The 23417-nt window shown below is 35.9% G+C and overlaps 2 protein-coding genes and 1 pseudogene across 6 annotated transcripts; 1 reads left to right on the forward strand and 2 right to left on the reverse strand.

Moving 5' to 3' along the window:
• Positions 1-1747: 1747 nt before the first annotated feature.
• Positions 1748-7775, reverse strand: LOC117717578 (olfactory receptor 5B2-like). Of its 3 annotated transcripts, none has more exons than XM_076918111.1 (2): positions 7669-7775; positions 1748-4111 (listed from the first exon to the last, which is right to left on the reverse strand). In XM_076918111.1, the coding sequence occupies exon 2, from the start codon at positions 4092-4094 to the stop codon at positions 3165-3167; it is 930 nt and encodes a 309-aa protein (XP_076774226.1). In that variant the 5' UTR covers positions 4095-4111; positions 7669-7775; the 3' UTR covers positions 1748-3164. The 3 variants fall into 3 exon arrangements, with proteins under 3 accessions (XP_076774226.1, XP_076774232.1, XP_076774234.1); XM_076918117.1 differs by having other exon boundaries at positions 7511-7768; XM_076918119.1 differs by having other exon boundaries at positions 7674-7767.
• On the forward strand, positions 6014-9289 carry LOC117723768 (ribosome biogenesis protein NSA2 homolog; annotated as a pseudogene).
• A 3286-nt stretch (positions 9290-12575) lies between these two features.
• On the reverse strand, positions 12576-21889 carry LOC117720370 (olfactory receptor 5B12-like). Of its 3 annotated transcripts, XM_076918125.1 has the most exons (3): positions 18546-19587; positions 18320-18421; positions 12576-18154 (listed from the first exon to the last, which is right to left on the reverse strand). In XM_076918125.1, exon 3 carries the CDS (start codon positions 18131-18133, stop codon positions 17189-17191), a length of 945 nt encoding a protein of 314 aa, XP_076774240.1. In that variant the 5' UTR covers positions 18134-18154; positions 18320-18421; positions 18546-19587; the 3' UTR covers positions 12576-17188. The 3 variants fall into 3 exon arrangements, with proteins under 3 accessions (XP_076774240.1, XP_076774244.1, XP_076774236.1); XM_076918129.1 differs by lacking the exon at positions 18546-19587 and adding an exon at positions 21385-21889 and having other exon boundaries at positions 12576-18421; XM_076918121.1 differs by having other exon boundaries at positions 12576-18421.
• Between the last annotated feature and the right edge of the window lie 1528 nt (positions 21890-23417).

Here is a 23417-nt window from a genome sequence, read left to right on the forward strand (position 1 = left end):
AAATACTCAAGGGAGCAAATATGTAAACAAAACATGGGACAGAAACCGAAGGAGGGGCCATCAGGAGACCATTCCACCTGGGTATCCACCCCATGTACAGTCACCTAAGCTAGACACTGATGTGGATGGCTGGAAGTGCATGCTGTCAAGAACATGATATAGCTGTCTACTTAGAGGTCTGCCAAAGACTAACACATTCAGAAGACGATGCTCACAGTTAACCACTGATATGATCAAGGGTTTCCCAATGGAGAATTTAGAGAGAAGACTGAAGGAGCAGAAATGATTTGTGACCCCAGGAGGAAAGCAACAATACCTAAGAACCAGAGACCCCTAGGGTCTAAACCACCAGCCTGGGAGCACATAGGGAGGGACCCATGACTCCAGCGGTATATGTAGGGGAGGATGGCCTTGTCAGGCATAGGTGGGAGAGGATATTCTTGGCTCCATGAAAAATGAACACAGAGTAGGGGGGGGGGATTGTGAAGGTGGGGAGGGGGTAGTGGGAGCGGGGGGGGGGTAGGTGCGGGCACAGCCTCATAGAAGCATGAGGAGGGGGGATGGGATAGGAGGTTTCTGGGTGGTGGGAGGAAGTGGAGTAAGGCCATTTATTAATTCTTGATGGCCTGAGCCACTGGAGTTCTGTTTAGGAAGTTTCCCCTCCATGTCCATGAGTTTGAGGCTCTTTACTACTTTCTCTTCTATTAAATTGTGTGTATCTTGTTTTATGTTGAGGTCCTTGATCTACTTGAATTTGACCTTTGTGCAAGGTGACAAATATGGATCTATTTTATTTTTTCTATACACCAGCTGCCAGTGAGATCAGCACACTAACCTGGGACCTTGGGTCTCACAGAGCCTGGGGCCTCCAACCAGGGAGGATGCAGGAGCTGGAACTAAATCTCCTATACATTTGTAACAAAAGTGCAGCTTGGTCTTCTGGTGGGTCACCTAACAAGTGGAGCTGGAGCTGTCTTTTTCTCTGATCCCTCCCATTGGATCCCCTTCCTTCTACCTGAACTGCCTGTTTAGGCCTCAGTGGGAGAGGATATGCCTAATTCTGCTTGAACTTGACTTCACAGTGTGGTGTGATATCTAAGGGGAGCTCCTTTTCTCTGAGAAGGGGAGGGGCTAATGGAGGGAGGTATTTGTAAGGGTGGTACTAGGAAGAGGGCAGGGAGGAGGTTGTAATCGGGATGTACAGTGAATAAAAACTAATTTTCAGATTACAGAAGAAATAAAAGGGTCATTGTAAATAAAATCAAATAATGTTTTAAATTGACAAAATGTTGAAAGCATGCATACTGTGTTTTATGTCAATATATTATAAACAACTTTTAGAATTGCTTCAGCTAATTGTGCTATTTGTGCTTGTGTTGTAATTTCTCAGGGGGGACTTCAACAGTCTCAGAGCAGAATAGGAAGGGGAGTGAGGGAGGGACTATGTGAGGGGGTGACTGGGAGGAAGAGGGCAGCCATCAGAATGTAAAGTGAATAAATAAATGGCAAAAGGTAACTGGATACAAATCCTTTAAATAATTTTATATTTATTGTTTTCTTATAAATCATGACATATTACTTATACTGGATACATTCCTTACCATTTAATGGTCTGTTGCTTCCTATTAGGACTATGGGGAGTTTTAAATGAACTACCTGCTAATTACATGAAAATAACTTTAAAAGTGAGGAGAGTGAGAACCAGTGACAATGTAGAGAATGTGACAAAACACAGATCACCAAAATCAACTTATAGCAGAAAAAGTTTATTTGGGATTACAGTTTCAGAGGGATAGGAGTCCATCATGACAGGAGGCTTAGCAGCAAGAGGCAGGCATTGTGGAATGAGCTGGAGGCTGAGAGATCACATATTCAACCATAAACATTAGGGAGAAGGAAACCTGGAAATGGGGGCAAGGCTATAAGCAATCAAAAGCTTATACCCCCCCTCCCTCAGCAAGGCTCTACTATCTAAAACTCCTCAAGCAGCACCACCATCAGGTGACCAAGTGTTCAAATAGGTGAGCATACAGGAGACATTTCTCATTAAAACACCACATTTACCAAATGCTTTAATTGCGTTTAGAGTTCTCCTGAGAAACAACATCAATAGGAAGTAATATACATGGACAAATAGAAGGCATTTATTGTGGGCATTGGTTCATGTGATATGGAGGTTGGAAAGTACCATGATATCCTGCCTTTAAGCTTGAGATGGAGAGAAGCTGGTGATTAATGCAATAGACTTAGACTTGAAGAACAAAGTCTAGAGTCAGGAAACCGGTTATAGAAAATCTACACTCTTCTCAGAATAGATTTTAAGGTAACCTGGCTGTTTTTCTGCCCTCTCACTGATACTAAAATTTGATTAAACTAGTGAAGGTACTGTTAAAAAAAGAGTCAAAACCAGATCATCAATTCTGATGTCTGAGAGTGAGAAGAGATGAATGCTCAGGGCAAAGGGGGAGGAGGGGAAAGGATAGAGAAGAGGGAGTGAGGGACATAAAGGAAGAGAAAGGAAGGAAGGGAGGGAGAGAGGAAAGGATTAAGGACAAGAGAGACAGAGAGGAGGTTTGTATTTCTTTGAGGTCTAAGTAGTGGGAGCACATTCACCCACATAGATGATAGACTGTCTTAGTTTCTAATTTAAATGTTTCTAATTCTAGACCCTTGAATTCTTGGAAATAGGATCACAGGCATACCACTAATATAGTAAGATGAATCCATAAAATTAAGCAATGCAGATAGCCACACTACATACACAATTCTATAAAATTTACCATACTCATGTGCATATCATGGAATACCTCCATGCACTTCTCTGTTCATGGCATTTATTTTAAAATTGCTTTATGTGTATTTCCATTGGCATGTAGTAAAAATACATGTAGTTAAGTGATAGATCAGTAGTCTTAATGGGATTTTGAAAACCCTAAACTATTGTATATCATCCAAGTTTACAATTTTGTGTAAAATATTTTCCAAGAGTTTTGGAGAAGAAGTAAGGATATAATTTCATCTATTTGAATTTGTTACAGATATCAACTTGAATTCAGTACAAGGAGGAGATCTGAGAAGAATGAAGCTACAAAGTGCACCATACAAAGTTAAATCAAAATCCTATTATTTGTTTTGCTTTTAACAAATGAATACATTCTTAATCCTTAATAATGTTGTATCAACTTTTTAAGTGCATTCTTGACCTCCTTGTTTCTCAGGCTGTAGACTAGAGGGTTCAGCATGGGAATGACCATGGTGTAGAATACAGATGTAAATTTGTCTGTGTCCATGGAATGACTGGAGCTGGGCTGTAAATACATGAAAATGACAGTTCCATAGAAAATGGACACTGCAGTGAAGTGAGAGGCACAGGTAGATATAGCCTTGCGATGTCCTGAAGCTGAATGCATCTTTAAAATGGTGACAAAAATTAACATGTAAGATGTCCAGATAACTATTAGAGCAAAAAACACATTTAAACTCTCAATGTAAAGAAGAACAAGTTCCCTAACTTGATTATCAAAACAAGTGAGAGCCATGATTGCAGGAATATCACAGAAAAAATGATGGATCACATTGGACTTGCAGAAGGAGAGAGTGAATATGTCTGCAATATGGATGGAGGCATTCATAAAACTGATGACATAAGAGCCAGTGATAAGCCATGTATACACACTTGTAGTCATGATGGTGGCATAGTGTAGGGGCTTACACACTGCTGCATAGCGATCATAGGCCATCGAGGCCAACAGATAATTCTCCACAGTAGCAAAGGCTCCAAAAAAGAACATCTGAGCAGCACAGTCATTGTAGGAAATGACCTTGTCTCCTATTAGGAGCCCAGTCATGACTGTGGGGGTGACAGCTGAGGAGTAACACAAATCCACCAGAGAAAGATTACCAAGGAAGATGTACATGGGGGTGTGGAGCCGAGAGTCCAGGACAATCAGCAGGATCATCCCTAGATTTCCCATCAGGGTGATGATGTAGATGAGAAGGAAGGTGATAAACAGGGGAAGCTGCAGGCATGGGTCATTGGTGAGTCCCAGAAGAATGAACTCTGTCACTTCTGTCCTGTTCTTCATTATTGTCATCTTATAATTATTATATTCTCCATAATAATAAAAAAGAAAAATATAACTTGAAAATTTCATGGAACTTAAAAATGAACCATATTCTTTAAAAATTTTTTTCATAAAATATATTTTGATTATATTCCTTCTCTCAATTCCTCCCAGATTCTTCCCACTTTACTAGCTATGCCAACTTTTATTTCTACATTGTAGGAAACTAGCGTGGGCTTTAGAATTAACTTCAGTGAATCAATTACACATATGTCATATTGAAGGGCTCTTAATGGAATTCAAAATTTCATGTATTTGTTAATTGTGATGTAAATAATTTAATAAATTGTTATGATTAATATGAATTGTATGAATATGAATTGTCCATGAATCCATGCTCCATTATTATTTCAGCAATACCTAACACTTCCTTTCCTCTCACCTGCCAAGAAGTACTACTGACTTTTTAAATATGTCACTTCTTTTTTTTCTATCACTAATGTGTTATAGACCGTGCTAAGTTCTGGCCCTATGCTTTTGAGGTTTTATCTCTACATTTTCTTAGGTGAAATTGAATTTGACTGAACTCACTCTTTTGGTTCAAACACCAAAAATTTGGGGTTTCACAGTTAACTATAAAGTAGTTGATTAGGCAGTAATTTAATATCTTCTGCTACATATTTCTTCATTTTGGTGGGAAAAGAAAGGAAACCATGAAATCTAGAACATGAGATCATACCTTCTTTAATATCAACACTGTCCTCTCTCTCTCTCTCTCTCTCTCTCTCTCTCTCTCTCTCTCTCTCTCTGCCTGTCTCTCTCTCTCAATATATATATATATATGTGGATGGCATGTGTGTTATAGTATGTAAGGTAAGTGTCACATATTTAACATATAACACATATATAACACATGTCATATATATAACATATATAAATATATATATATAACATTATATATATATATAACATATATATATATATTATATATATATATGACACTGATGTTGTGGATAGCTTGGGGGAGAGGGTATTCCACCTGTAGTGTCAGTTCTGAACAATGTTATGCCATCAGATTTAGTAGACAAAGAGCAGAGGTTCCTGGGGGAGATAGATGCCTATAAAATCTATTGTTTATCTCCTAAGATTTATTGGTCCTAGCATAACTTCCATAAAGATCTTATTTCATTCAACTTGAAGACATAAGTGATAGACACTTTCAGAATACTATTGGGAGAAATAAACATAAATCAAAGGCAATTGTGACTGTTAACTATAGTTTATTAAGTAATAGCTATACTCTTATTGTCAATATGAGGTGATGGTCTTTAAATTTGATCAATGTAGGTTATGCCTTATTCAAGAATTTTGCCTCAAGAATTATAGAAGCTTTTCTCCCTTATTTTTTTCTATTCTGTACTGGGTCACTGAGATGATCTGGGTTCCCATGTGCTTCTTAGACTATTCTTATGTCTTACCCATAACTGTTGTTCCTATACCCTGCAGCAATTTCAGGTAATTTTCTTCTATTTTTTTAAATTAAACTATTGCATTTATTTTAGCCTTTTTTTTTTACAATATCAAGTCAAAATATTTTTTCAAATTAAACATAAAGCTAAGCTTAATTGTATATCTTGAATTAGTGCTTCTCAATTTTAGTAACAGCTCTCTTTCTTTACAAAGTACAAGAATGATCATTACATCTTTTCCATATCATGTTTGTGGTTGAAAAATGAGGCCACAAATTTGACAAAGAGCAAGGAGGGAATGTGGAAGAATGTAGAGAGAAAAAAGATGAGGAGAAATCTATATAATTATATTTTAATCTAAAAAAAATAAAATAATCATTAAAAAGAAAAAAGTAGCCAGACTTGGAATATCATTTTCCTTATGATTTATTTTATATAACACAAAAGTCAATACATAACTTGCTGTGGACTTTTATAGAAATGAGACCTCTATTGAAGATTAATATCAATGTCCCAGAAGTAAGCCTGGCTCTAGCTTTGTTTTAATGGAGAATGTAAACCATGTTCCTGGGTTCCATTTTAGCTGTCAGTGTTTCCTAAACTTTTGCTTCTTTCTAGAGCTGATGTCTCTTGCTACAAAAGGAAAACTCAATAGTCAGGTCATTTTAAAAATATTTTTTCTTAGAAACAATAGTTTAGTTAGGATAAAAGAGCCCATTTTTATTAAATCTCATCTTTTCTCATATTCCTTTCCTGGCAAAACTAAGTCACAGAGACCAGGCTTTGATTGTTCTCAGGTTATGGGCAGCTTGTAACTGCACAGATTTATTTTGGTGATAATTTCCATGTTGGAAAGTACTTTATTAGAATGGATTTTTGATGAAATAATAGCATTTTATATTTTTACTTAATTTTCTTTCTTACAATACATCTGACCACTCCTACCAGTTACATGCTACACCCCACCTCTACCACAGATCCATTGTTTCTGTGTTTTCCTTCAGAAAAAATCAGGCTTCATATGGATATAAACTGAACTTGACATAACAAGTTACAATAAGAGTAGGCTTATACCCACACATCAAGGCTGGACAAGGCAGCCCAATCTTAAAGTATTATCTTAGTGGCTTAAGGAGATAAGGCTTAGTGTATATTATAAGGGATTAATATGTGGATGGCATGTGTGAGAGTGTTATAGTATGTAAGATAAGTGTCATACTTTATCAACAATAAAGTTGACTATTTGAGAAATGTGATGCTCTAAAATTGCACAAACTGCTTGAGAGGGAAAAATCTCTAGATTCAGGAATTGAATACATTTCTTAATAATCAGAGTGATGTAGAGGCAAAAAGCATTGGATTTCAGGTTCAAGAATTTTAGGAATATTTTCATATTTCAAGATGGATCATTTCCCTCCTTTACATATTTGTTTGTATTTTGTAATTTCCACTGAGATGAAAATATATACAGATCATGATAAGGTCACCACTTACTAATCAAAGTGTCATCTATCTTATTCTTTGTTTATATTTTTTGGGGAAAAATCATTCTTGTGAATAAATATCAAGTCTCTGTAGTGAATATTGAGACATTTCCAGATACTTCAGACTCACATTTGTTGGATCATCTGGATAATCCACCCAGAGCAGGTTTGAAAACACTCTTTTCTTTTCAAGGAATTCATAGCAGATCCATACAGCCATCTATTTCTGTGTTAAACTTCTTACTTTAGTGTTTATGCAATATAGATACTTATCAGATTTTTATAAAAGAAAGAACATTCACCATACAGTATTCAGTACAAAATCATGAAACCATATATGGATTGTTGGATAGGTACTTTCTGAGGAGCACTTTCAGCTAAATGTCAAAAATTCCAACCTAGTGAGGCAGAAAAAATAAGTAAAATCATCTTTACATAAACCAAGTTCTAAATTTGTCATTCATTTTTCTATGGCCTTGTAACAGTTACTTACTTCTTTCGTATTTGTAAGCGTAACATAGTAAATCACATCTCTCACCCAATTCCCACGTTCTGTATGTAAATGATAAATTGCAGTGGCCTGTAACATATCTCTTGGAAAGGTTATCATTTGAAGGTCATTAAATGTGATTTTCATCTTTGGCTCTTTACCTTACTTATATTTGCAGGCTAAAAGTGAATCCCGAGGCAAGAGTGACTGCTATTCAAAGGATTGAAAGATGTTCAATGGGCACAGTGTATCCTTTCTTCAATGAGATGCTGTAGAGTTAGGCTGGTGTTTTGGGGCAGAGATTTGTAGACTTGGAGATCTCTGGAGAGGTTTCCTGTGAGAATACCTGAAGTTCTTCATCATGCCTTCCTAGGGAAGAAACTATTATTGGTCTTTAGGGATCACGCTGGTTTAAACTTTTTATACATTTGTGATTTATAAATAATAGATTTGTGAATTTATTTATTTTCACTGGCAAATGTTAAAAATCATTAATTTTGCACATCACTGTAGTGTGGTGTCATGAGGCATTTTTGTACACACATGTTTAAGGTTAAAGGTCATGCTAAGCACCTTTGTCTCCTGAAATATTTATCATCTCTTCGTGGTGAAGACTTAAAAAATCTTATCTCTAGCTCTTTATATATATAACAAAAATATAAAATAAGTATATATAACATATATAATACTTTTATATTTATAATCTTTTTCTGTTCAATAAGCTACTGCTTCTATGTAATTGTAAGTTAATATCAATTGCCATATTAGGTTTCCTAATATAGATAAAGCTTAAGCAGAAATCAAACATTTTAAAAAATAAACCTTGATTAGACACACATTTAAGCTAATATCTATAACTAAGTAGGCTAATAACATATTAAAAACCCAACTAAGGCTGAGTGAAGTAGGCTCATAGGCCAGTGACACCCAGACGTTTAAAGGATTTTGGAATTCGGGGGATCGCAGATGGCTGCTCCACGGCTGTCATCAAGCCACAAAATGAATATATTGAATTGCACCACAAATAATATGGATATTATTTGGACTACCATGAGAAAAAGAGAAAGAAAGAAGGTTGGGAGGCCCATGAATGTTCAAAGAAGGCAAAAAGAAAAAAAAATGATTTGCCTGAAGGCTAAGCTCTACCATAAACAAGCACCATGCTGAGAAAATACAAATGAAAAAGACTATTAAGGTGCATGAAAAGAGAAACACCAGGCAAAAGAATGACAAGAAGACTCCATAAAGAGAAGTCCCTGCCTATCTGCTGGGCAGAGAGGGGCAGTTGGGAGCAAAAGTACTTTCCATCATGATTAAGCAGAAACAAAAAGAAAAGTCGGGAAAATGAGAGGTCCCTCTACCCAAAGTTCGTGCTTAAGGAGAAACAGAAGTATTGAAAATTATTCAAACAGGAAAAAGAAAACAGAAGGCATGGAAGAGAATGGTTACTAAAGTCTGCTTTGTTGGTGATGGTTTTATAAGAAAACCACCTAAATATGAAAGGTTCATTAGGCCAATGGGTCTATGTTTCAAAAAAGCCCATGTCACACACCCTGAGCTGAAAGCTACTTTTTGCCTGCCTATACTAGGTGTAAAAAAGAATCCACCATCCACATTATTTACAACCCTGGGTGTGATCATCAAAGGTGCAGTTATTGAAGTGAATGTGAGTGAGTTGGGCCTTGTGACAAAAAATAAAAAATAAAAACAAGGTTATTTGGGGAAAGTATGCCCAAATTACCAACAATCCTGAAAATGATGGGTGGATAAATGCGGTCTTGCTTGTTTGACAGTAACTTCATACAAGTCATTCCACTCACTACTGAAGACTACACAGTGTCAGGAAAACACCATTGCTTTGAACTTTCTGAACTACCAAGCCACCTTACCCGATATGCAGTCATCAAGAAGTATTTATTAAGTTGTAAAGGAAAATAAAACACTTCTCGATTTTACAATTAAAAAACCCTACTAAGTTTAGTTAAGGTTTGAAATTAATTAAATTTCTAGGGACTTGAGAGATGATAAGCAAAATAAAGTGCTTGCTTCACAAGTATTAGGATCTGAGTTGGGATCCCCAGTATCTACTTAAAAAATGATACTTGCACAGTGACCCACAACTGGTAAGGAATTTTGGAGCACTCAGTCCTGAATGAAATGTCTTCATTAAACCTTTGCCACAGATCTCAGAGATCTATGAGGAAGAGGAGGCAGAAAGATTGAAAGAGCCAGAGGTGATGGTTGACCCCAGAGAAACAGGGTCTTCCATACACAACAGGACTGATGCACAATGAACTCACAGTGACTGGCAGCGCATACAAGGTTTGCACAGGTTCAAGCCAGATGGAGTCTCATCTCCAAAACTGAAAGGGAAATGTGGACACAGGGTCCCACTCATAATGAAGAAGTTATGTGTGATTGATACTCACCAGCAAAGAAAAACTTAGTTTTCTCTGATGGAGTCTCACTGAGTATATCAACTGTATTCCAGAATAGGCCCTGAGCTCAGGAGGAGATGGTCAACACAAAGTGAACTCTTTTATCACTTCCTGTGTGAGGACGTTTTGTGTATTTTTGACATATTTTATCTTTTTTTTTTTGAGAATGAATGAATGAAGATTGGTTAGTGGGGAGATGAGTAGGGCATTGGAGAAGCTTGGGAAAGAAAAAAATAATCAAAATACATTGTACGATAAAACTGCTTTTCAGTTAAAAAGGATTAAATAGCTGCCTAAAACATTCCAAATCAGAGAAAAACAGAATATACAAAATCTAAATTTTAAACATGTGACTCAAAATTTTAGAACATTTGTTTATTTATTAACGTATAACATTGTTATTGATAACAATAAAATTCTTGGTGTTTGATAATAATAATTAAATGTTATATTTGAATGTATATTACTTAAGTGTCAAAAATGGAGAAGAGCCTAAGGGAAAAGAAGTCCAGTGACAGCCCCAGATTGATCCAGTTCAAGGGGAGTCTCCAAGGCCTGACACTATTACTGATACTATGATGTGCATATAAACAGGAGCCTAGGATGGTTGTCCTTGGGGCACCTGACAGAGTCATATGCAGATATTTACACCTAACCAATGGACAGAATCCAGAAACCCTGTGGTTGAATTAGGGAAGAGCTGGAAGAGCCTGAGGAGGAGGGAGACCCCAAAGGAAGACCAGCAGCCTCAACTAACATAGACCCCTGAGATTGCTCTGACACTGAGACACCAACCAGGCAGAATACACCAGCTGATATGAGATCCCAACACATATACAGCTCAGGACTGCTAGGTCTTTACTTAGTGAGAGAATTATGCACCTAACTTTCAGGACACTTGAGGCCCCAAGGAGTAGGGAGGTCTGGTGTGGTGAGAATAGGGGTGTTGGGACATCCTCTTGGAGATGGAAAGTGCGGGAGGGGGTATAGGATGTAGAACAATCAGAGAACAGACTGGAAGGATAATAACAACTAGACTGTAAAAAAGATTAAAGAATAAAAAATACTTTATTTTTTATACATATGTTAATATGTATAACATTCTGGTCTTTCAACTACAATCACATTTGAATTAGTAACTCTTACAATAAAATTGAAAATTAAAAATATAACTAATTATGCTCATATTCATACATTTTCTCTATTAAAATGATCAATTAAACATATTGGTTTTATATAATGGTGCACCAATATGGGGGTTCATGTTATAAAACAAGTACCTCTATAAAGAGATTTACTTAAAAATCTTAAACTTTTTTATTGAGAATTTCACAATGCAGAATATTATTTGATCTAACCCTGATTTCCTCATCACCAATTCTTACTGTGTCCTCCTACTCTTTTTTTTTCTTTAGATTTTATGAGCCCCCCCCTCTTAAATTAACTGAATCTGATTACTGCTGGCCATTATGAGTTTGAGCATAGGATTGTTTAATGAACATGGCAAGTCTTTCAAGGTCCACATTCCTGAAGAAAACTCACTGTTCCTCCCTGAGCAGTCATCTTGCCAAAAGCTACTCAGCTAGGAGTAGAATTTTATGATCACATCTTTCATCCATGCTGGGTTTCCAGCTGCCTTGATCTTGTGTATGCAGTCACACTGCTCTGAGTTTATATGTATACCAGTCTTGTAATCATCAGAGTAAATACTACTTTACTATAGACTTCCACTGCATCTCTCTATGGGAAACCTTGGGGTTTAGAGATATGACTATGATAATAGATGACAATAGATGTCCCACTCAGAGCTAAGTGTTCTACAATCTCCTATTCCTGCATGTTGATCAGTTATGTTTGAATTAACCATTATCACCCGAAAAATAAGTTCTGATGAGAGTTAAAGGATGTACCTATTTATGGTTATAAAATAAGAACTTAGTGGAAAGATTAATAGTATATGTCAATTTAGCAGAATAGTAGAATTGGGGTTTCACCTAAGGCTTATCACCTAGCCACCTATGTTTCTTTGGCCCAGTTAATGGTACTAGGCACAAGTTATGCCTATTTAAATGAGCTTTAAATCCATAAATAAGGAGATTAATTACTTTTACACAAGTCATATCACCATTGCACCAATGGATCTGTCTTTCCAGTAGCTTGTAATAACAAATTGGCATGATTTTTGAATACTTTTCTACTCCAGTAGTGTAAATATCATCTTCCAGCACTGTGAAAGCTAGTGAGTAGAGATGAAACTTCTAAGTTGATACCAGATTGATTTTTCTATGTCATATGATTTTACTATAGTATGTTTTTAGTAATAGGGTCTTAGTTCTAAGTTACAAAGTATAACCAAGAGTAATTGTTAGCCTATGATATCTGGGAGAGGGATTGTCCCCTTGTTACAGAGAAACCACATTCAAACTTTTAAAAATATATGAATATATATATTAAAAATTTTTTATTGGATATTTTATTATATTTCAGGTGTTATCCCCTTACCCCATTCCCCTCCTCCACCCAGGAACCTCCTATCCCATCCCACCTCCTCCTGCTTCTGTGAGGATGTGCCACTACCTAACCCCCCTTCCCCCCCCTCACCTCCCCACCCTCGAATTCCCCTACACTCAGCATCCAGCCTTCATAGAACCAGTATCTCCTTTTCCACCTATGCCCGACAAGAACATCCTCCCCTACATATACAGCTGGAGCCATGGGTCCCTCCCTATGTTCTCCCAGGCTGGTGGTTTAGACCCTGGGAGCTCTGGTTGGTTGGTATTGTTGCTCTCCTCATGGGGCCTCAAACTCTTTCAGCTTTTTCAGCTCCTTCTTTCTAACCCCCCCATTGGGAATCCCCTGATCAGTTCAATGGTTAGCTGTGAGTATCCACCTCTGAATATGTCAGACTTTGGCAGACCTCTAAGGAGACATTTATATCAGGCTCCTGTCAGCATGCACTTCCTGACATCCATGTCAGCGTTTACCTTTGGTGACTGCACATGGAATAGATACCCAGGTGGGATGGTCTCCAGATGACCCCTCCTTCAGTTTCTGTCCCACACTTTGTTTACATATTTGCTTTCTTGAGTATTTTGTTACTCCTTCTAAGAAGGACTGAAGCACCCATACTTGGTCTTCCTTCTTCATGAGCTTCATGTGGTCTGTGAGTTGTATCTTGGGTATTGTGAGCTTCTGGGCTCATTTATCAGTGAATGCATACCATGTGTGTTCGTTTGTGATTAGGTTACCTCACTCAGGATGATATTTTCTAGTTCCATCCACTTACCTAAGAATTTCTCGAATTCATTGTTTTTAATAGCTGAGTAATATTCCATTGTGTAAATGTATGACATTTTCTGTATTAATTTTTTGTTGAAGGACATCTGGGTTCTTTTCAGCTTCTGGCTATTATAAATAATGTTGCTGCGAACATAGTGGAGCATATGTCCTTGTTATATGTTGGAGCATCTTCTGGGTATATGACCAGAAGTGGTATAGCTGGGTCCTCAGGTAAGGCTATGTCCAACTGGATGTGGAATTGGTAAAGATCTTTTCCCAATCTGTTGGTTGCCCTTTTGTCCTCTTGGCAATGTCCTTTGCCTTACAGAAACTCTGCAATTTTATGAGCTCCCATAGTCAATTCTTGATTTTAGAGCATAAGATCTAGGTGTTCTGTTCAGGAACTTTCCCCCTGTTCCCAAGTATTCAAGGTTCTCCCTCACCTTCTCTTCTATTAGTTTCAGTGTATCTGGTTTTAAGTGAAGGTCCTTTATCCATTTGAACTTGAGCTTTGTACAAGGAGATAAGAATTGATTGATTTGCATTCTTCTACAGGTAGTCCTCCAGTTGAACCAGCACCATTTGTTGAAAATTCTATTCTTTTTCCACTGGACAGTTTTAGCACCTTTGTCAAAGATCAAGTGACCATAGGTGTGTGGGTTCAGTTCTGGGTCTTCAATTCTATTCCATTGATCTTTCTGTCTGTCTCTGTACCGATACTATGCAGTTTTTATCACTATTTCTCTGTAGTACAGCTTGAGGTCAGGGATGGTGATTCCTCCAGAAGTTCTTTTATTGTTGAGAATAGTTCTCACTATCCTGGGTTTTTTTGTTATTCCAAATGAATTTGAGAATTTCTTTTTCTAAGTCTGTGAAGAATTGAGTTGGATTTTAATGGGGATTGCATTGAATCTGTAGATTGCTTTTGGTGAGATGGCCATTTTTACTAAATTAATCCTGCCAATCAATGACTGTGGGAGATCTTTCCATCTTCTGAGATCTTCTTCAATTTCTTTCTTCAGAGACTTGAAGTTCCTGTCATACAGATCTTTCACTTGCTTGGTTAGATTCACTCCAAGATATTTTATATTATTTGTGGCTATTTTGAAGGGTGTCATTTCCATAATTTCTTTCTAAGCCTATTTATCTTTCAAGTAGAGGAAGGCTACTCATTTGTTTGAGTTGATTTTATAACCAGCCACTTTGCTGAAGTTGTTTATCAGGTTTAAGAGTTCACTGGTGTGAAGTTTTGGGGTCACTTAAGTATACTCTCATATCATCTGCAAATAGTGATATTTTGACTTCTTTTTCTATTTGTATTCCTATGACATCTTTTTGTTGTCTAATTGCCCTAGCTAGGACTTCCAGTACTATATTGAATAGGTAGGGAGAGAGTGGGCAACCTTATCTAGTCCCTGATCTTAGTGGGATTGCTTCAAGTTTCTCTTCATTAAGTTTGATGTTGGCTACTGGTTTGTTGTATATTGTTTTTACTATGTTTAGGTATGGACCTTGAATTCCTGATATTTCCAAAACTTTTACCATGAAGGGATGTTGCATTTTTTCAAATGCTTTCTCAGCATCTAGTAAGATGATCATGTGGTTTTTTTCCTTTGAGTTTGTTTATATAGTGGATTACATTGATGGATTTCTGAATATTGAACCATCCCTGCATTTCTGGGATAAAGCCTACTTGATCATGATGAATGATTGTTTTGATGTGTTGTTGGATTCGGTTTGCGAGAATTTTATTGAGTATTTTTGCATCAATATTCATAAGGAAGATTGGTCTGAAGTTCTCTTTCTTTTTTGGGTCTTTGTGTTGTTTAGGTATGAGTGTGATTGTGGCTTCATCAAATGAATTGTGTAGTGTTCCTTCTGTTTATATTTTGTGGAATAGTTTGAAGAGAATTGTTAGTAGGTCTTCCTTGAAGGTCTGATAGAATACTGCACTGAAACCATCTAGTACTGGGCTTTTTTGGTGGGGAGACCTTTAATGACTGCTGCTATTTCTTTAGGGTCTTATGGGACTGTTCACATGGTTTATCTGCTCCTGATTTAACTTTGGTACCTGGTATCTGTCTAAAAAATTGTCCATTTCATTCAGATTTTCTAGTTTTGTTGAGTATAGGCCTTTGTTGTAGGATCTGATAATTTTTTGAATTTCCTCAGTTTCTGTTGTTATGTCTCCCTTTTCAGTTCTGATTACATTAATTTGGATACTGTCTCTGTGCCCTCTGGTTAGTCTGGCTAAGCATTTACCTATCTTGTTGATTTTCTCAAAGAACCAGCTCCCGGTTTTGTTGATATTTTGTATAGTTCTTTCTGTTTCTACTTGGTTGATTTCAGCTCTGAGTTTGATTATTTCCTGCTCTGTACTCGTCTTGGATATATTTGGTTCTTTTTGTTTGAGAGCTTTCAGGTGTGCTGTCATGTTGGTAGTGTATGTTCTCTCCAGTTTCTTTTTGTAAGCACTTAGAGCCATGAGTTTTCCTCTTAGCACTACTTTTATAGAGTCTCACAAGTTTTGGTATGATGTGTCCTTATTTTCATTAAATTATAAAATGTCTTTAATTTCTTTACTTTTTTTACTTCATCATTGAATAGAGCATTGTTCAGTTTCCATGTGTATGTGGGCTTTCCATTGTTTTTGTTATTATTAAAGACCAACTTTAGTCCATGGTGGTCTGATAGGGTGTAAGGGATTATTTCAATCTTTTTGTATCTGTTGAGGCCTGTTTTGTGACCAATTATATGATCTATTTTGGAGAAGGTACCATGAGGAGCTGAGAAAAAATATATTCTTTTGTTTTAGGATGAAATGTTTTTATAGATATCTGTTAAATTCATTTGGATCATAACTTCTGTTAATTTCATGTGTCTCTGTTTAGTTTCTGCTTAAATGATCTATCTATATCCTGGAAAAACAGGATATAGAATTAGAATCACTTCTCATGATGATGATAGAGGACTTTAAGAAGGACATAAATAAGTCCCTTAATGAAGTACAGGAGAACACAGGTAAATATGTAGAAGCCCTTAAAGAGGAGACATAAAAATGAGCAAGTATATCTGTAGAATACAGAATCCTCTGGGAATATATCAGGACAAGTATAGCTGGTTCATGTGGTAGATCTGTAGAGACTTTCACACTGAGTTCGATAGTGACCACATCAGTTTACATCTCCACGAATGGTGTAAAAGTGATCATTTTTTCTTACGTGGATGTCAGCATTTCTTATCTTTTGCTTTTATTTTTGGTCTTAGACTTTCTGACAGGAAGGAGTAAGATGAAAACTCAAAATAGTATTAATCTGAATTTTCCTCTTGGCTAAGAATCTGAACATTTGAAGAGTATTTCATCGCAAATTTTATTGCTTCCTTTGATAATTCTGTTTAGTTCTATGCCATGGTTTTAAGTTCGGTGATTTAGTTTTTTGATGTTTACTATTTTTTTTTCTTTTCATTTTTGAGATAAAGTTTCTTTGTGTAGCCTTGGCTGTCCTGTAATTCACTCTGTAGACCAGGTTGGCCTCAAACTCACATATCCACCTGCCTCAGCCTCTCAAGTGCTGGGATTAAAGGTGTTCCCCACCACTGCCTGGCTGTTTTTATTATTTTTAAAGTTTTGTATGTTCTTGATACTAACCTTGGTCATTATAGCAGGTAATGGTTTTCCCCCATTGGTTTCTCATTCAAGAGGGATGCATGTGCAGTGCACATATACACACATAATTGGATATGAACATGAGATAGTGGATGTGACTGTATCTATTTAAAACATTTTTTAAAAATCTAGCATTCTGCCTTGATGAGTGATTACTTATAATCCATTGGTTCTAGTGCTCTTATTAAGTAGCTGAAAAATTGTTTTAATAATTACAACTCTATGGATTAGAGAGTCAATAGTTTGCATACAGTTAGAAAGCAAATGAAACTATCTTACGGTAGATTTGTTATAAAACTAAAATATAAATGTTGTGGCAGATTTTGCATTCCCTACAGCTTTTTTGAATGCACTCTTAACCTCTTTGTTCCTTAGGCTGTAGACCAAAGGGTTCAGCATGGGAATGATCATGGTGTAGAATACAGATGCCATCTTGTCAGTGCCCATGGTGTGACTGGAGCTGGGCTGTAAATACATGAAGATGACGGTACCATAGAAGATGGAGACTGCAGTGAGGTGAGATGCACATGTAGAAAAGGCCTTCTGGCGTCCTTCAGATGAACACATCCTCAGAATAGTGATGAATATAAACAGGTAGGAGATTGTGATTACCACAATAGAGAAAAGTGCATTAAAACCCACAACAAAGAAAATCACCGTTTCACTGACAGAGGTGTTTGAGCATGAGATGGCCAGGAGAGGTGGAGCATCACAGAAAAAGTGGTCTATCACATTGAACTTGCAGAAGGAGAGCCTAAAAATGTTCCCAGTGTGGATAGAGGAATTCAGGAAGCCACAGACATAAGAGCCTATGGTAAGACAAGCACATGTGTTTGTGGTTATGGTGGTGGCATAATGCAGGGGCTTACACACTGCTGCATAGCGATCATAAGCCATGGCAGCCAAGAGGAAGCTTTCTGTGGTTATAAAGCCCACAAAGAAGAAGAATTGGGTGCCACAAGCACTGTGAGTTATGATTTTGTCTATTGAGAGGAGACCTGCCATTACTTTGGGAGTGACAGCTGAAGAATAACCAAAGTCCACCAGAGATAGGTGACTAAGGAAAAGGTACATGGGAGTGTGGAGGTGTGAGTCCAGTAGAATCAACCCTACCATTCCCAGGTTTCCAAGCACAGTGCTGAGATAGATGAGAAGGAAGACAATGAACAATGGTATCTGGAGCTCTGGGTTATCTGTTAACCCTGTGAGAATGAACTCAGTCACCTCAGTATTGTTCTCCATTGGGAATTATGTGGCTGCCCTCTAGCAAAGAGAAAGGAGATGAGAATGAGAATGGAGAGGATGCTGCTGGTCCTTTCTGTCTGTCCTCTCTCTGCCTTCCTCAGAGTACCAATGTTCCCTCCCAGCATTCTGATCCAAACAGGCTGTGGCAGCAAAATTCTAATTTAAATTAGATGTAGATCATACCATGTTTAGAAGAGATGAGTTATCTCATTCTGGTAACTTCACATATGACTGAATTGAGGCTTGAGAAAAAGTCTTCAATAAGTCTGCCAGATTAATTGCTCCCTAGAAAAGCACAAAGTTTGTATTTGAATTTTCAAAGCAAGAAAAAAATTATTTTTTCACTAAATTGAATTATTTAATGTCTTAATTTTTTTAGAGTTAATATACAATAGCCAGAAGTACATACCTATCATTCATTTTTTGAGTTTTTGTTTTGTTTTGTTCAGTTTTCATCTTCGTTTGGGTGTGTGCTTAATGAAACTGTGGGCTTTGAAAATTTTAGGTTAGTTCTTTTTACTGTAGACAGAATCTAAACACCACCAATTTATTTCTTCGTGTTGTGTAGGTTCAGGAGCAGTGGTATGTAATAAGGTACTACTTCCTAGTTTTTACATGCCTTCTGCTTATTCTGTGGTAGAAGGTCTTATCTCTTGGATGTTTGTTTCTTATAGAAGCCAACTCTAGCCACATGAGGTCTTCTTTCACTCTATCTACTCCATGTTCATCTCCTAGTGACTTGCATTGAAATGTCATCAATATACAGGTTAGGATTTCAACAGAAGTATTTTGGTAGCATATAAACATTCATATCATTAATTCTTTCAGAAATATTGCAAAATTTACTTAATTTTACTTTATTCCACATATGTCAAGTTATATAAAAAGAATACTTTATAGTAAGGAAGGATATTTAAGACAGTGAATTTAACTTTAATTAGTCTCATGGTAGAGTAAGATACATAAGACATGCCTTTTACCACAGACCAAAAACCTTAACTTATATACCAGGAATTATGGAATATACTCAATAAAAATTTTGTTTTTACAGTAAACCCATTTTACTCTCACATCCAGGTATCCTGGATTCCTGACCCTAGTTCATCTTCAGGTCAGAAACATTTGGATGTAAATGCCAGCTATACTTTACACAATGTCCATGAATTTGTTTAGTAGATATATGAATACAAGTTTTCCCATAAACTTTTTCTTGCCTGAAGTTATAATCCAAACTTGAACTATACTATATAACATATATTATACATTGTGATCCAATAAAGTGCTTTGTCTATATTTATTTAGAAGTGGTAAATGTACAAGATGGAGCTTCCAGATGAAGTAAAATTAAAACTTGCTGACAAAATCTATGACATTTGTCTTCTTAATATACTCTCCTACCCTTCTATCCTTCAGATAGTTTCTTCTCATTTTTCATGCAAGATTTCTCTTTTTGTAGGTGAATAGATAACCTGTTTTTGTAAAACACAAGAATTCTTTTATGTTTTAGTCATCATGTATATAAACTTGCATATCTGCACCTTAGATTATAAAAGTATATGGTGGATGATAAAATGCAGGTAATATATGCATCTAATACATGTTTTTATTTTTATAATACTTAAAATATAGGAGAGCCTTTACTTTGTATCATTATCTTTCTATTCTTACAACAGAAGAAACCTTGGATAAGATAAAACACAAAATAAAAGATATTATAACATTTATATGTAAGTGGGTGCAGTTGGAAACAACTATCCCTAGTGAAATAACTCACACCTAGAAAGATGAATATATTTTCTGTCATATGCAGATGTAATTTTTAATCCTCGTAAATGTGAAATTTTTAATGCCCATTATCATTAATGGAAATTGCATAAGAAAATACAGAAGCCTGCTTAAGTCATGCCTGTTTTGGAATTTCTACTTATTTATAAATCAAGAACATTTATAACTAAGGTTTGAATTTGCTTTTTCTTGTAAAGGTCTTTTATTTAACTATTTTAGAAATTTGATGATGGTACTGCAGAATTTATTTGGGGTTAAAACCACTGTCTGCTCTTGTAGAGGATGTAGGTTCAGTTCCCAGCACTCACATGATGGCTCACAACATGTAACTACTGTAATGAGATGTTTCATACATCTAATCATTCTATTCAATAAGTTTTATTGCATATTCTGTGAGAAACAACATCTTTTTAGTATTATTTGATTTTTATAAAGAGAATGTGATATATAATGAAAGAATTCAAGGAAATATATGCAACTCATGGGAATGCTTTAAATGCAACTCAGAACAAATTATCTGTCTTTCTGAGTGTTAGTTGTATAAAAACAGCTGGATCTTCAAATGTTTGGAGTGGCCTGATCTATATATAACCTTTGGTTAACCTTTTAAAAAATAAAAATGAATAAGCTGTATAAAATCCTAGGTGCTGTCCATTTCTTCATTCTCTTAATAAGCACTGTGTCTGCCTTGGGTATGAGCCTTTTTCTGATTTCTTGGTCCCAGTAATGGACACAACACATTACCTAATGTTGAGAATTTTTGGACTGAAGCATTGAGACCAATAGATATTGAGCTTTATTCTTATTTTTATTTGCCATGAAGAGCATGATGATTTATTTTCTTATAGTAGTGATTTAGAATTCTTCTGTCTGTGTAATGGTTAATAAATCATGTTTCTAATGCCAGCTGAGTCTTTATGCCTAGAAGTAGAGCTTCAGTTGAGACCTTTTAAATATTGTAGCTATATCTGATATAATTTTACAACTATCTCTGAGCATTTTACAACTTGTTCTTAAGTTTGATATGTTCTCATTCATTAATCATTCCTCCTATAAAAATATTACAAAGATTTTCTTAATTGCAATAACATTTTACAATTATATCCCATTTGATCTTCTCATAAACTCTGGGATTAGTTAATATAAAATATATTATATTTTCAGTAAAATATGCAACCAAGATTACAGTAGTTTTAAATAAAAAAATCAATTTTCAGCAAAGCAGAGACCCATGCTCTAATAACTCTCTTATATCATATGATAAATACATATAATTTTTTTACAGTATCACCACTGGATTTATGTGTACAGCCTCTGATTATCTCTGATACAAATATAGTAATATATAAAATACTACCATGTAAACTCTAGGTGAACCAATGGGAAAATGTCTGAGCTCATTTTCTTCTGGTTAGTGCTTTCCACAAGTTCATGAGGGTTTTGGGTCTGACCCAGAGGCTTACCTTCTTTCTTGAGTAATGCAGCATGCAAACATGGCACCTTCCTACAAAATTCATAATTTAGTCCTAGAAAGTAAGAAAATATGTTTGGAGACTCTTACTTAGTGTTTGGCTAAGTTAAAGATGTCCAAATGAAAGAAAATAACACAACTGGCTTGGAACCCTCAATCACAAGCTCTAGTCGTACATTTCCTGGTTTTCCTTCCTAGATAAATGATCTGAGCTCTTTAAATTTCATAATATGCTCATCCATAAAAATAAATATTAGAAAGGTAATCCCAAGAACATCTGCTGTGAAGGATGCCTGGTGTGACAAAAATACTTTCACCATTTCTCATCTGTGGTAAGGTGTGTTTACTCTTTTATCCAAATGAATAATACCACTGTTATTTTCCCTCAGGAAACATGCTTTTAATAACATGCCATTTGGGGAGAAATTAATTATTGCTTCTAGGCAACTGTTAATAGTCAGATCAATAAGAAAAACAAATGTAAAAGAGGCACTTGTTCTGAGCTACTCCCTTTAGTGAGAGGCCAGTGGAGATAACACATATCAAGGAGTGGCAACCAGGACAGAGATCTCTATTCATGGAACCCTCACAGGAAAAACATCTCAAGAGGACTTTAACAAACCTTTATCTCACACAACTGGGGAGTAGGTAATTAATGTTTCTATGGGATTCAAACTCTGCTTATTGATGGATATCACAAGATTGTTTTTAATAATTACTGCAACAAATCTGTTGGTAATGAAAGAATTATAGGATTTCAATTTGACATTCAAGTTAAGGGATAGGAATTTGTATTTTGTATGTACATAGTACATGTATGCTTCCCTTAATTGGTATTATTTAATTTTCGAGAAGTAATGTCAGTGTGGTCAATAAGTTTTATTATCTCTCCTGAGTTTAAACTACAATGTTGTGATGTACTAACAAGTTAGTGAGACTTACTTAACAAATTAAGAAATGATCCTTGCATTTGTAATGCTCAGATACAGTGGTTATATTAAGTACAAAACAAACATTATAAGAAGCACAAAACAGAGACATACTCATTCACACACAGAATGTCCAGAAAAACACTAAACTGGAATTCTTAATGTATACTCCAGAAGCCTGTAGGGTAAAAGAAAGATGAAAAAATACATAAATTAAATTAAAATAAAAAATAGAATGTAATAAGATAATTTAAAGTAATTTTTTTTAAAAAAAGGAAAACCAGGATATAACATGTGACAATGAACTGTGAACAATGCAATTGAGTTCATTTTCTATTTACCATCTACCTCTGGGAAGGTAGTCTTCAGAACAATACATTTCTCAGAAGGGCTCCATGGAGGAAACTAAATATTCATTTACAAGTGGTTATCAATCAGAGCTTGCTTCTCAGTGAAGAATGGTGTTACTGTGTCCTTCAGCTGCAGGACATTCATCAACAAACTAAAATCAGTGTGCATCTCAACACTCAACCTCCTTGTCCTTTCCATAATTATAACACAATCCTATTTATTGGTAAATTATTTTATCCTCCCATTTAGATAAGACATAAAGAGGTCCAAGAGACAGTTAAAATGTTATTTGAGCTATTCTTTATATTAGAAAGCAATGAGATATGATTTATTAACTTAGTGGCTTAAAAAATATTTGGGGTATTTAGGGTGACTCTACTAGCCATGGATACTATTAAAGGCTGAGAGCAAGAAATGATCAATTTCTGTGCTTTCCCCAGGCTTATTTTGGCACTTTTCTTTCTGTTTGGTGTTTTGTTCAATTGTTATATGTTAGGTTTTGCTTTATTTTACTATGTTATATTTTATTATTATCCATTAGAAGCCTGATTATTTTCTAATCAGGAAGAGAAAGGAGATGGATCTGGATTAGCAAAGAGGTGGGGAGAAACTGGGAGGAGTGCAGGAAGGAGGAACTGTAATCAGTATATATTAGGTGAGAAAACATCTATTTTTTAATAAAAAAATAAATGTAGCAAATGTCACATGGGTAAGAAATTTATCATACAACATAAAAGAAGACACA

Source organism: Arvicanthis niloticus, chromosome 1, assembly GCF_011762505.2.
Source record: "Arvicanthis niloticus isolate mArvNil1 chromosome 1, mArvNil1.pat.X, whole genome shotgun sequence".
NCBI classification, from domain to species: Eukaryota; Metazoa; Chordata; class Mammalia; order Rodentia; family Muridae; genus Arvicanthis; species Arvicanthis niloticus.